This window comes from Perna viridis, chromosome 9 (assembly GCF_037379345.1).
Source record: "Perna viridis isolate PV_CMFRI_1.1 ecotype Kerala chromosome 9, ASM3737934v1, whole genome shotgun sequence".
Lineage (NCBI taxonomy): Eukaryota > Metazoa > Mollusca > Bivalvia > Mytilida > Mytilidae > Perna > Perna viridis.
The window spans coordinates 22,878,493-22,891,389 of record NC_142453.1 but is presented as its reverse complement, the minus strand read 5'-3'; the positions used below and the strand labels follow the sequence as shown (position 1 = coordinate 22,891,389).

The following is a 12,897-nucleotide window of genomic DNA, read 5'->3' as shown; positions in this document are numbered from 1 at the left end:
TAATTTTGTTTTATTTTATAAGTCGAGAGTTGGTCACCTATTATGACAAATGTAAATATACCAAGTGCTGTACTGGCTATATTGGAAATAGTTGCTCACAAGGTCGGTTATCAATTAAATTCTATCTTTAATCATTTTTGTTGATGTAATACATTCCGTTTGGAACTCAAATTAAAGAGATAACTAAAATATGATTGACTATCATTAATCAAAGTCTGATATCATGTTTTTTTTACAGTTTATATTTCAATTCTTTCTTAAGAATACGTAGATGTAATGCAACAGTTGTCATCGTTCCTTTAAATACAATTACTAGTAAAGTCTTTATATGGAACGAATTATCAAATAATTATAGCTCTTTGTTATGGATCAACAACTTGTCCAAATGGAAGCACTTGTGTATCCCCAGACCAATGTCTGTGTAGACCCGGATATACAGGTCCAAGATGCGCTGGTATGATATAATAATATGAAATGGTCATTTTTTCATGGTCTAGTATTTTTTTTTATGTACTGCGTAAAAGTTACATATTTTTGAAAATAACTTCATATTTGTGTACCATTGTGGATACCTATATGAAAAAGTCATCTAAGGTTAAATTTTCACAAATGAAACAAATTATCTGGACATTTATTAATTTTCTCCGATATACAGATTCCTTTTCAATATAGTGCTGATTGAGTTTTTGTTATATGAACCAATGCAACATCGTCTTTGAGTATAAGAATATCGAATGAGCAGTGTTCTAGTAGATGTTTAGAATTTTGTGTGTACTTAAATACAATTGATTTGATTATTGAATTTGTATTAAAAAAATCTTCACATCTGTGGGCATTCATTTTAACATCATATTCTTCAATTTTTAATTTATTGGTCAGCAATCATTGGTATTTCAAATAAAGATAACATTATAAGAGATCAGGATTGTAAAGTTTTGGTAGGAGAAAGTACCGAAAATATAGAGACGCTTACATATAATCACCGCAATGTTATTCGCATGATACATCTGTATATAATACCTTGAAAATTACTTACCTTCAATTATTCTGTATTACGAAATAATGTCGATTTGTTTCTTTAGTACATTCAATTAATCAAATTAAGATTATTCATAAAAATAACATTTTTGTGGGTAAGATTTTTTTTCTTCCGTTTCATTGTTCATTAATGTCGAAAAAAGACTGGTATCAATGAGAAAGTAAATGAAAATGATAAATGACAATAAAATAAAATGTTGATACCTTTGATTAATAATGACATAAAATACAAACAAAAAAAGGCTATTAAACTTTCGAAAAGGGACAGTTATTTACCATTCATTACAAATATTTATATCTAATATCTAATCAATAACATTTTCAGCGTAAAAACACTAACATGATAAAGAAGACGGAGCACGTAATATCGAAGGTCGAACGGAGATTTACACATTGTAACTGTTTAAATTCAAAAATAACGTCTGAAGACTAGTTGTATCTTCATTGAAAGTAGTAATTTTGAAAATGCATACATTTTTTTCACTCATGCACTCAATGTAAAAATTCCCTATTGGTAAAAGTTGAAAAAAGTCCTTCTTTTGTCAATTGGAAACACTATCACATTTATCTTAAGCAATGAGATGCAACCTGGTACCATATAATAAATGTAAAACGAAATGAAAAAAAAAAAAAAAAAAATAAATAAATGAATGAAAAAACGGGAAGTCATGTCAGGGTAATCTTTGCTCCTTCATTTTATGCAAAACTTTTGCGCTGCCGTTTTCTTTTTTTTTTAGAATAATACATTTAACTATATTAGACGACTTTTTTAATTGCCTATAACTCGTTCGTTCTGCTTAAAATACTGGTTTATCCATTAAATTTCTCCACGTATCTATCTCAAAGTACTGTGTACAAGTATACATATAATGATTATATAAGTTATTCAACTTTATCTAAGTCGTTTTCTTGTTGTTTTTTTTTGTCTATCAAATATGGTTTTCACATTGAATATGGTTTCATAAATTGAAATGAAAACCCGTTTTACTTGTTTCCAGATATAAATGAATGCAGATCGGATTCCATCTGTTCTCAAATCTGCACAAATACACCCGGATCTTACAAATGCAGCTGCAGATTTGGTTACTCTCTCCATAGTGATGGGAAAACATGCCACAGTAAGTCCAAAACGAAATAAAATACTATGACCATTAGATTATAATGTAATGCCCATATTCACAAAAAGAATTATGTTAAATAAATGTTATTACTCCTACTTGGGTATTAGTTTTAGGATGACATGCGCTAGCATAGCTGGCCTTTGACAAATACTGAATTAGCACTCTAGGTAAGAATCATGCAATGTGATTCATGGTTGGAAAGACTACATATTTTTATTGTTGATATTTTGTTTAAAATGTCATAGTTTACAGAAATGACGCATGGATTTTCATGCAACCCGTTCTCTAAGGAAATAAAACTTATCAAGAATGTACTGTAAAATTCAAAATTAAGGAGATAACTCTGTAAATGACACTAAAATAGAATAGAATCTGTGAATCTGTTTTCAATGTGGAGTATGTCCTAGAACAGACTGATTGGAATGAATAATTATAATTTTCATCATAAAAACATATTAAAGAACTAAATAACGAACATAAAAAAGTGTAGACTTTTTGGGTGTCTATCACATATTACAGAATTGCGTGAATCTTACAAAGACTGGTACTTAAAATCTAATAGATAATATCTAACTTACAATATTTCTATAGTACAGTCCCTGAGCCGATCCTTGCAACAGTTCGACGGATCGATGACCGCTGACTGATTGATCGCTGACAGATGGATAACCGATGACCGGTGACTAATCTGATCGCAATTTTGTTTTGTAAAATGACGAATGATCTGTTAAAAATAAATCAAATACTAAACAACTGTTTTAATTGATATCTAAATCTATTGTATAAAGTAAATATGGGTAAAATGGACAAATAAAACAATGACATCCGTAAAATATATTGACTGCTCTGTTGTCACATGATGCGATCACCGGTTTAATTGATCAGTTTGACGGAACAGTAACAGATCGTAAACTAATCGCTGATCGCTCGCATTTGTTGTTGCACGGATAGGTTTAGATGCTATACATAGCTCTAATTTAATATAAAAATTGTTTTTCTGTTAATATTAATAATTCATGACATTACAGATGTGGATGATTGCGAAGGTAATCAGTGTCAACATGGTGGTAGCTGTATTGACGGAGTAGGGACTTTCAATTGCAATTGTTTGGAAGGATTTAGTGGCACATTTTGTGAAAACGGTGTGTATATAATAACGTTTTAACCATTGTTTTAACAAACCTGTCAATTCTATAAGGGAAAGGACAATAATGGTTGTATGAATCTACTGGTGACCAGCATTTGTTTTGCAAAATTAAACTCTTAATCTTTGTATATATGTCTTTGATTATGTTTTGTGATACACTACATTGAAACTCTAATTAAATGTGTAACACTAAAACACAAATGCGATCTGAGTGGTTAACTTCAATCAAAGTCTTTTATATAGATTTTAAAAATTTATTTATAGTTCAAATCTTTCTCTAGAATAAGTAGATGTAAAGAACAATTGTTATTCGTTCCTGTAAATAAAATTACAGGTAGAGTATTTGTATTTGTCTGGAACGAATTATCATATAATAATAGCTCTTTGTTATGGATCAATAACTTGTCCAAATGGTGGAACTTGTGTATTTACTGACGGATGTCAGTGTAGACCCGGTTATACAGGTCCGAAATGCGCAGGTATGGTACACTGATATAAAATGATCAATCATTTAAGGCCTAGTTACGTTGTGAAGTGTTTTTTTTTAAATTTTTTACAAAATATTCGTTGCAGATATTTTTAAGTTTGACTTTAGACTCTTCGAAATACGACTCTGTACGTAGACTGTATTTGTAAAAAGGGGTGAAAATAAATTTAATAAACTGTAATATTAAACTGTATCTTTTGGTCAAAAAGATTTTTCGCCATTATTTAATATCTTTTTCAAGTACATTATGTAAAAAATACCTCTTTTCTGAAAATAACTTCATATTTGTTTACCATTGTGGTAAATATTTACTTTTAAAGAATTTTCAATACTAAAGAATCTTCACAGAGTAAACAATAGAACCAAGGTTGTAGCCGTAATCAAAAGTATGTAAACCAGGGACAAAGACCTGATATGGAATACAGACATACACAACAAAGAACATAAAGTAACTAAAATCATACATATTAAGTAACAAAAGTAAATGAGCAACTCGGACTCCACTAAAAACCAGGTTTTTCTTGTTGTTGTATAAGTAACATACAGTGAAGTGTACATGTTTCTGTTCCTGACGATATAATTGTATATTCATGATATTGTGATGGAACAGATCTTTTAATTCATAATTATAAGCAGTATATAAATGTACACAAAGACTGATGAATTATAAAGAAAAAAAATTACTTGAATATGTCTTGAATAAATTCCAAAGGGAAGTAACCACATGAACTTCCAACATGTCACTGCAGCTAATGACATTAAGATGGTTGTGATTTGTTCGTACATCTGATGTCTTATTTTAATCGAATTTTGCATGTTTGGTTTCGAATTCAACTCCTATTGAAAATTCCAGAATAGATATCATTATAAACTATATAAAAAGTTTTAAAAGAATTACTTGTTTATTATCGTACAATTAAATCAACTGAAAGAAATTGTCCTTCTTTTGTCAATTACGCCTACCATAGCTGGTCCAAACTTCTCATTTGTGAAGAAGTAAAAGTTGGTCTTGCTTCTGTTTTTAGTCTCTATCTTTGGATAATATTCTTTTGATTTGTGCTCGAATCTTGGTTCCCACTTTCACTCTTTCATTTGCAGTATTTTTTTTGCAGGAGTTATTTAGCCGGCTACTGGAAATTGGTCAAAATATGACTAAGTAAAACAAAATGATTGTTTAAATAGACAAACTTTGTTTGCTTCAGTCAATTTTGATTGTGTATGGACATTACAGTCATTATTTAAGCCAGCAGTGGTTGATGAGAATTATAATTATAATAGGAGTCTTGGGTTGATACAGCATGTTATATATATTTGGACATGTAATATTGAGTATTTTTATGGAAATTAAACGGTCTGATTTTATTAATTAATACCTCATTTTTTTTGCAAAATAAGTACAAGGCTATAACTACAACCAAGATTTTGGCAGCTACCTGAGTTTTTATCCTTTCAAGATGAATTAGTGGGATGCTCGTGATAAATGCAAAGCAGACGGAGGTAGACTTGCTGTTATAGACAATACGAGGAAACGTTGAAAGAAAATACAAATGGTACGTTTATTCGCATTTTTGTCACGATTAATATTTTGAATATATATTTGAATTCTTTGTCACAATTATAAACCCATGCCAGATGTTGCACATCTAATAAGTTACAAAAAAACACATTTATTTATTTTTTCAAATCAGACATAGGTTAACATCAAACTTAGTGGAAACTAAATTTGAAATCGGTTGTTGATACAAGAAAAAAATCAAAATTTTATCAAATGTAAACATGAACATTGTGGTGATAAATGATTGTATTGTTGCTTATACTTTAATTGAAATTTAAATGATGGTTGGAGTGCGGCGATTGTGTTGAGTTTACAAATTTAATTAATGTTTTGTCAGGATAATTCATTATCTATCAGAACATATTTTCCTTCATGCTAAAGCTAGACATTGTGGACGAAGAGAACTTTCATTCAGATTTGCCTGAAATAAATCCATACTGTAATGCCTATTCAATGTTGTTCCTATAATATGTAATTATAATGTATAGTCAACCTGCACTTTCAGAACCATTTAAATTGATTAAAGAGCATGAAAAAAACATCAATTTGCATTAACAAAAGAGGTCTGCTAAGAAAGTAACACACTCACAAGCACATTACGACAAATTTAATGTACGGAAATCTTTCAAATATGACGAAAATAAGTGTTTTTAAAATGTCATTACTCATTCATTCTTCGAAACAATTCATTTCGGTTGTTTATTATAAGAGTCAGTGATTCTCTCTTTTGGACAAAATATTTTGACTTAAATATTGTATACTGAAAGATAAACATGATATGTTTTTTATACATGTAGTACAGGTACAATCTTTACTCATTTTGTATTATGTAACAATCGCAATTCAATACCTGCAGATGTTGAAACACACATGTATATCTCTTTCTCAAATATTTCTATCGTAGGCTACGATTGGTGGATTGGGTTAAATAATATGGATTCAGATGGAGGTTTTCAAAGGCTAAGCGGAGCGAAACTATACTCAAACAATTGGACTTCTACTCCTGAAGAAACCATATCTGTATTCAATGGCACTGAGTCTTATTGTGCCTTCATCCATCAAAGTAGATACTTCAAAGGATTTGATACGAATTGTAACAATTCACTGAGATTTATTTGCGAGAAACCGACTGAAAGTACGTATATTAATATCATGACGTATCGTCTGAACTCATATCTTAATAAAATAATTATATACAAACGTAGAATGAATATGTTTATTCTAATTTGCTTTTTAGGGAATTCATGATAAATATCTAAAATACATAAAATAATCAAGTACTTGCTTATAAAAAAAATTAATCGTCAAAAGTTCAGGTGAAGTTAAATGTGAACTTATTAATTGAAAAGTTAGAATACAAGAACTATTTTTTTTTAATTAGCCACTTATATTGTTATTGTCCGCAAACCAAAAATTAAAAGGCAGTCACTATATTGGATTAAATTCAGAAACCGTTGCCTTTTTTAAAGTTTAAATCTATCTAATTGTATCTTTACTATATCAAGCCTGTGCTTCCAAGTGCTTTACATATGTAAAAGAGCTAAGAAGCTGCGTACAGTTGTCTGCAAATAAGCTTACTTGGAGCCAAGCAGAGGATACATGTGAAAATCAAAATGGTCGACTATTAATGTTGGATAGTAATGAAAAGCAACAAGCCATAACCATTAAGATTAAAAATCTCAGTAAGGTTATCTCAGTGGATTTGATTTTTTCGAAGACTCGATTTAATTTTAATCATGATCATTCTATAAAACAAATGTCTTTTTTGTAGCATAGTCTTTCCAAAAACGGCTTCAACAAGTAAAATTTAGAATATATACTTTTGATTAAAGATATTTTAGGTATATTGTCTATTGAATGTAAGTTGCCATCGTTTTGATACATATAGCCATGTTTTGAAATGTTTCTGATGATAAACACAATACGTTAATCAGTGTTGTCCAGTTTGAATTGCATCATACCAAAAAACTATCAACCTGGTGGAAGCTGAAAATTTAGCGCGCTTTCAAACTTATTATAACCCACAATATCAGGACCAATGCAATTGCTTCCAAGTTTCGGTGTTGTTTATTGCCATTTTGTTATACGGACTTTCCTAGTTTTGAATATTTTATTTGACTATTTCATTTGTTTTTTTGTAAAATAAGTAAAAACTTGAACTCAGCTCCAAAAACTTTTTTTCTTGATCAAGGATGTATCACTTCAAATAAAAAGCGACCCAAATACATGTTTGCAGTAAGCTTGTTTTGACTTTCAGTCTTACCGTTTAATTCTGTTTAGGACTTGACTGGTGGATAGGTGCAAATCTAAACAATAGTGGAAAATTTCACTGGCAAAATGGTAAGGAGTTGGAATTTTCTTATTGGTATTCAGGAAGACCAATGAAGTTTAGCGGCAAAGAAACTTGCCTTTCGATGGAATTTCAAAGTAAAAATCAATACAATGGACAATGGTATGACAACAAATGTAGCCAATCACTAAACTTCATTTGCGAGAATTTCCCAATAACTACATTGACATAAGCATGCAGCAGATGAACTATATATAGTGTATTGGCACTTTAATAGTAATACAGAGTAAATAAATCAGACAAACTATGGTTTTATTTATATTGACCATCGTTGAAAACCATAATAGATGGGTTATAAATGGTCCAACGGCATCTATGTTGAAGGCAATTCTCAACAATAACAATATTAAGCACTTATTACATCTTAAAACTAAATAAAATATATAAATAGGTAGGATAGTTATAATGACAATGTTTGCACAATATCGATTGTGTTTATACAATTGTCAGAAAGTGTGTATGTTTTAATACCTGTAAGTCTTTTGCATTCATAAATGATTGAGATTAAAATCTTTTATATTTTGAATTTAATGCCTTTATAATCAACATGTGAAAATTGAATGTGTCAAGCTCCTCAGTATTATACATTTTAGAAAATTAATCATTAAAGGTCACAATATTTTGAAGCTATACTCCCATTTTGGACTCTTCGAATTATCTTAAACTTAGTCCTTGAAAGTGAAGTTCATGAGCTTAAAATCCACCACGTAAAATGCGTAAAGAAGAAATTATCAATGTATTCTGTAGAAGATTCAGTTGTTGAATGGCCTTTATTCGTGCGTTTTACAGCTACAGAATGCCTACATGTAGATATTATTATTAGTAGTACACATTGATTCTAGATCCTAAATTTTCTATTATGATTTAACTGAATCATACTGAATATAGTAGGTAGGAACATGTACCTTTAATACAAAGGTTCATCAAATAAACATATAAAAAACAAACTTAGTAGATGTTAGTTGATTTTAAAGCCTACAAAATTCACCTTCACATCTTATAAAGTTATTGTGCATATTCGCACTTCGGTTATAATTACTTTTAAATCGGTTTCTTTTCGGAATAATTTTATTTACACAATGGAGCATATTTTAGCACACGTGACATACTCTGACATACAACATAATTTCATAAGAAACCTAAAATCTTGTTTCTGTAACATGATATTTATTTATGGCAAATTCCAATATAGATTCAATGATTCTCCTGACAAAATAAATATTGACATTTATGGGTGACTTTTTACACTCATCATTTCTTGTTACGTCCTTTTTGCTTTTATACTGTTGCTTTAAAAGTATTCAAATTTTGACTGCATACGTTTCTAACAGTCTGATTTAAATGTGATTGTTTTTTTCATATTGATTCTTTGAAGTTGTACTGATAGTGTATAATATACCCTACCTGTCTAGGAGTTATATAGTGACCGTGATGTCCATTCGTCGCTTTGTCTGTCAACAACCTAATGAACCTTGTTTTTACGTGGTTTTCTGCAACTGGTCTTCACATCAATCCTTTTTGTTTTGTTTTGAATGCATTGATGACATATGTCATAGTTTATATTGTTGAACAATTATTTCCAACTTTGACATATTTTGTTTGCTTCCATCTAATATTTAAAGAGTCAGGAATTACTATGTAAAGTGTATGTGTAAATAAAATATGATATTATTTAAGGGAGTAGATCTAAGATAAGGAACACAACCAACTCTTACAAATCATTCGAATGTTTATATTTAGCATTTGATATCAGTCTCATGTAAACATTAAATTAACTTGGATTGATTTCTTTCTTTTTTAAATGAAAACTTGAAATACTGGTGAAATTGAATAATATACAAACATATCACTGATTTCATGAGTTATGTCCCTTTCCGTAGGTCTACCACATAAATGAACAGATGTGTATTACCACGTAGAATTTGAAACATAATATAGAATTGCAATTATGGAATAAGACGTTCTGAACGAAAGAATGTTTTAGAAACTTAAAAAACAAAAGCACAAACAAACATTAAATCAACATAAAAAATGGAAGGCTCCAAATTGTATGTTTGTTTTAACTTTTCTTTTTACCTGTGGTCATATGTTGCGTTGACTTTATTTGAAAACAATAAAATACGTTTTGCTCAATGATTGATATCAGAAAGTATGGAATTAGGAATTATATGCATTTCGATAATGAATCAATGTATTATGCTGAAACAGGAAAAACTATATTTTAAAAATGTATGTAACCGAAAAGAAGTAGAATTCACAATCATTTGCAGGGAATATTTAACTTTATTCATCACCATGGTTCACCGTTGTAACAGTAAAAAGGCGTTCGACCTTTTCGATACAATTCGTTTTGAGCATTATGTAGTAGGGTTGGGGCACTAGGCCAAACAAAAGCCAACTGCTCACTACATGTATAACTACATTTATTGGTTCGAACACTTTCCGTCAACTTCGGACATACAGGAAAGAAAAAAACACCCTGTAATATAATAATGACAATAAGCTACATATATGGAAAGTGTATACCATAATAAATAATTACACATAAATATACTCACACCTTAAAGCGCATAGCGTTTAGAACAACCGGGCACTGCATTTAAAAAGAAAATAACTATTTGCGTCTTGTACGTAGTGCATGTATCCACATTGCAAAATGAATATAGTACGTTTTGCTAACTTTACACTGATTCTCAAAAATACAGATAAACTACTAAATCAATTATGCACTGTTCCAGAATTCACATTATACGAATTGCTTATATAAATACGCAGTTCAAGATATAGAAAATATTAAACAATCATTCTGTTAAAATAATTAACAATTACATTATACCTTGTAAGTTTGTACAAAGGCTTTTTTGTACGTCTGGAATAAACAGGTATCAAACAGTCATACCTACAGTACAATATACGAATCATAAATACCTTTATCAGAAAAAGTGCTGCGGTAAAACAACGCATCATATTTATAAATGAATACAGTTTAGATATTTAGCACTTACCAATGAAAATGTACATTCGCACATATTTTAGTGAACCAGGATTTAGATATTTTAACTTTTAAACCGGAACTGGTCTTCACATCAATCCTTTTTGTTTTGTTTTGAATGCATTGATGACATATGTCATAGTTTATATTGTTGAACAATTATTTCCAACTTTGACATATTTTGTTTGCTTCCATCTAATATTTAAAGAGTCAGGAATTACTATGTAAAGTGTATGTGTAAATAAAATATGATATTATTTAAGGGAGTAGATCTAAGATAAGGAACACAACCAACTCTTACAAATCATTCGAATGTTTATATTTAGCATTTGATATCAGTCTCATGTAAACATTAAATTAACTTGGATTGATTTCTTTCTTTTTTAAATGAAAACTTGAAAGACTGGTGAAATTGAATAATATACAAACATATCACTGATTTCATGAGTTATGTCCCTTTCCGTAGGTCTACCACATAAATGAACAGATGTGTATTACCACGTAGAATTTGAAACATAATATAGAATTGCAATTATGAAATAAGACGTTCTGAACGAAAGAATGTTTTAGAAACTTAAAAAACAAAAGCACAAACAAACATTAAATCAACATAAAAAATGGAAGGCTCCAAATTGTATGTTTGTTTTAACTTTTCTTTTTACCTGTGGTCATATGTTGCGTTGACTTTATTTGAAAACAATAAAATACGTTTTGCTCAATGATTGATATCAGAAAGTATGGAATTAGGAATTATATGCATTTCGATAATGAATCAATGTATTATGCTGAAACAGGAAAAACTATATTTTAAAAATGTATGTAACCGAAAAGAAGTAGAATTCACAATCATTTGCAGGGAATATTTAACTTTATTCATCACCATGGTTCACCGTTGTAACAGTAAAAAGGCGTTCGACCTTTTTGATACAATTCGTTTTGAGCATTATGTAGTAAGGTTGGGGCACTAGGCCAAACAAAAGCCAACTGCTCACTACATGTATAACTACATTTATTGGTTCGAACACTTTCCGTCAACTTCGGACGTACAGGAAAGAAAAAAACACCCTGTAATATAATAATGACAATAAGCTACATATATGGAAAGTGTATACCATAATAAATAATTACACATAAATATACTCACACCTTAAAGCGCATAGCGTTTAGAACAACCGGGCACTGCATTTAAAAAGAAAATAACTATTTGCGTCTTGTACGTAGTGCATGTATCCACATTGCAAAATGAATATAGTACGTTTTGCTAACTTTACACTGATTCTCAAAAATACAGATAAACTACTAAATCAATTATGCACTGTTCCAGAATTCACATTATACGAATTGCTTATATAAATACGCAGTTCAAGATATAGAAAATATTAAACAATCATTCTGTTAAAATAATTAACAATTACATTATACCTTGTAAGTTTGTACAAAGGCTTTTTTGTACGTCTGGAATAAACAGGTATCAAACAGTCATACCTACAGTACAATATACGAATCATAAATACCTTTATCAGAAAAAGTGCTGCGGTAAAACAACGCATCATATTTATAAATGAATACAGTTTAGATATTTAGCACTTACCAATGAAAATGTACATTCGCACATATTTTAGTGAACCAGGATTTAGATATTTTAACTTTTAAACCGGAATTGGTTTTCTTTAAAATAAATTGCGTTAAAAATCTTTTTTCCAACTAGCGCTTGTCAGTTACTCACTACAATCGCACATCTGCTCAAAGCCACTCATTCCTATACTTACGTTAAATCGTGAATTTTAGAGCCAGACAATTAGAATAATTAGTAAAAAGAATGAAAAACTAACCTGGGAATAAATGTTGAATGAGTATGCAAAAATTCAACAATTCTCCCTGTAACATTAGAACATCTGATTAGCTCGACTATTGAATTCTCTCTGACAAGATTCCCGCCGAATAATTTCAATCTGAACTCAAGCCAGTAAAATTCAATACCTAAAACACCTGACCAATTTCACACCTGAGCGAACCTGAAATATCTGAACTACCTGAATCTACTCCCAGTACAAATATACCTTGAATAGGACACTACAATGCAAATATAATCTGTACTGAAATATAAAATAATTAATACAATGAAAATGCACAAGTAAACCTATAAATATACATACATACCAAAAATACCACCTTACCACAATTTTAAAATCAATTTCCCGACAAAC

The 12,897-nt window shown here is 29.9% G+C and overlaps 1 protein-coding gene across 1 annotated transcript; it reads left to right on the top strand.

Moving 5' to 3' along the window:
• Positions 1 to 29: 29 nt before the first annotated feature.
• Positions 30 to 7,942, top strand: LOC148607373 (uncharacterized). Its single transcript, XM_088545128.1, has 7 exons — positions 30 to 102; positions 356 to 454; positions 2,037 to 2,156; positions 3,188 to 3,301; positions 5,189 to 5,343; positions 6,253 to 6,483; positions 6,854 to 7,942. Exons 1-3 carry the CDS (start codon positions 43 to 45, stop codon positions 2,040 to 2,042), a joined length of 165 nt encoding a protein of 54 aa, XP_088401254.1. The 5' UTR covers positions 30 to 42; the 3' UTR covers positions 2,043 to 2,156; positions 3,188 to 3,301; positions 5,189 to 5,343; positions 6,253 to 6,483; positions 6,854 to 7,942.
• The last annotated feature ends 4,955 nt before the right edge of the window (positions 7,943 to 12,897 follow it).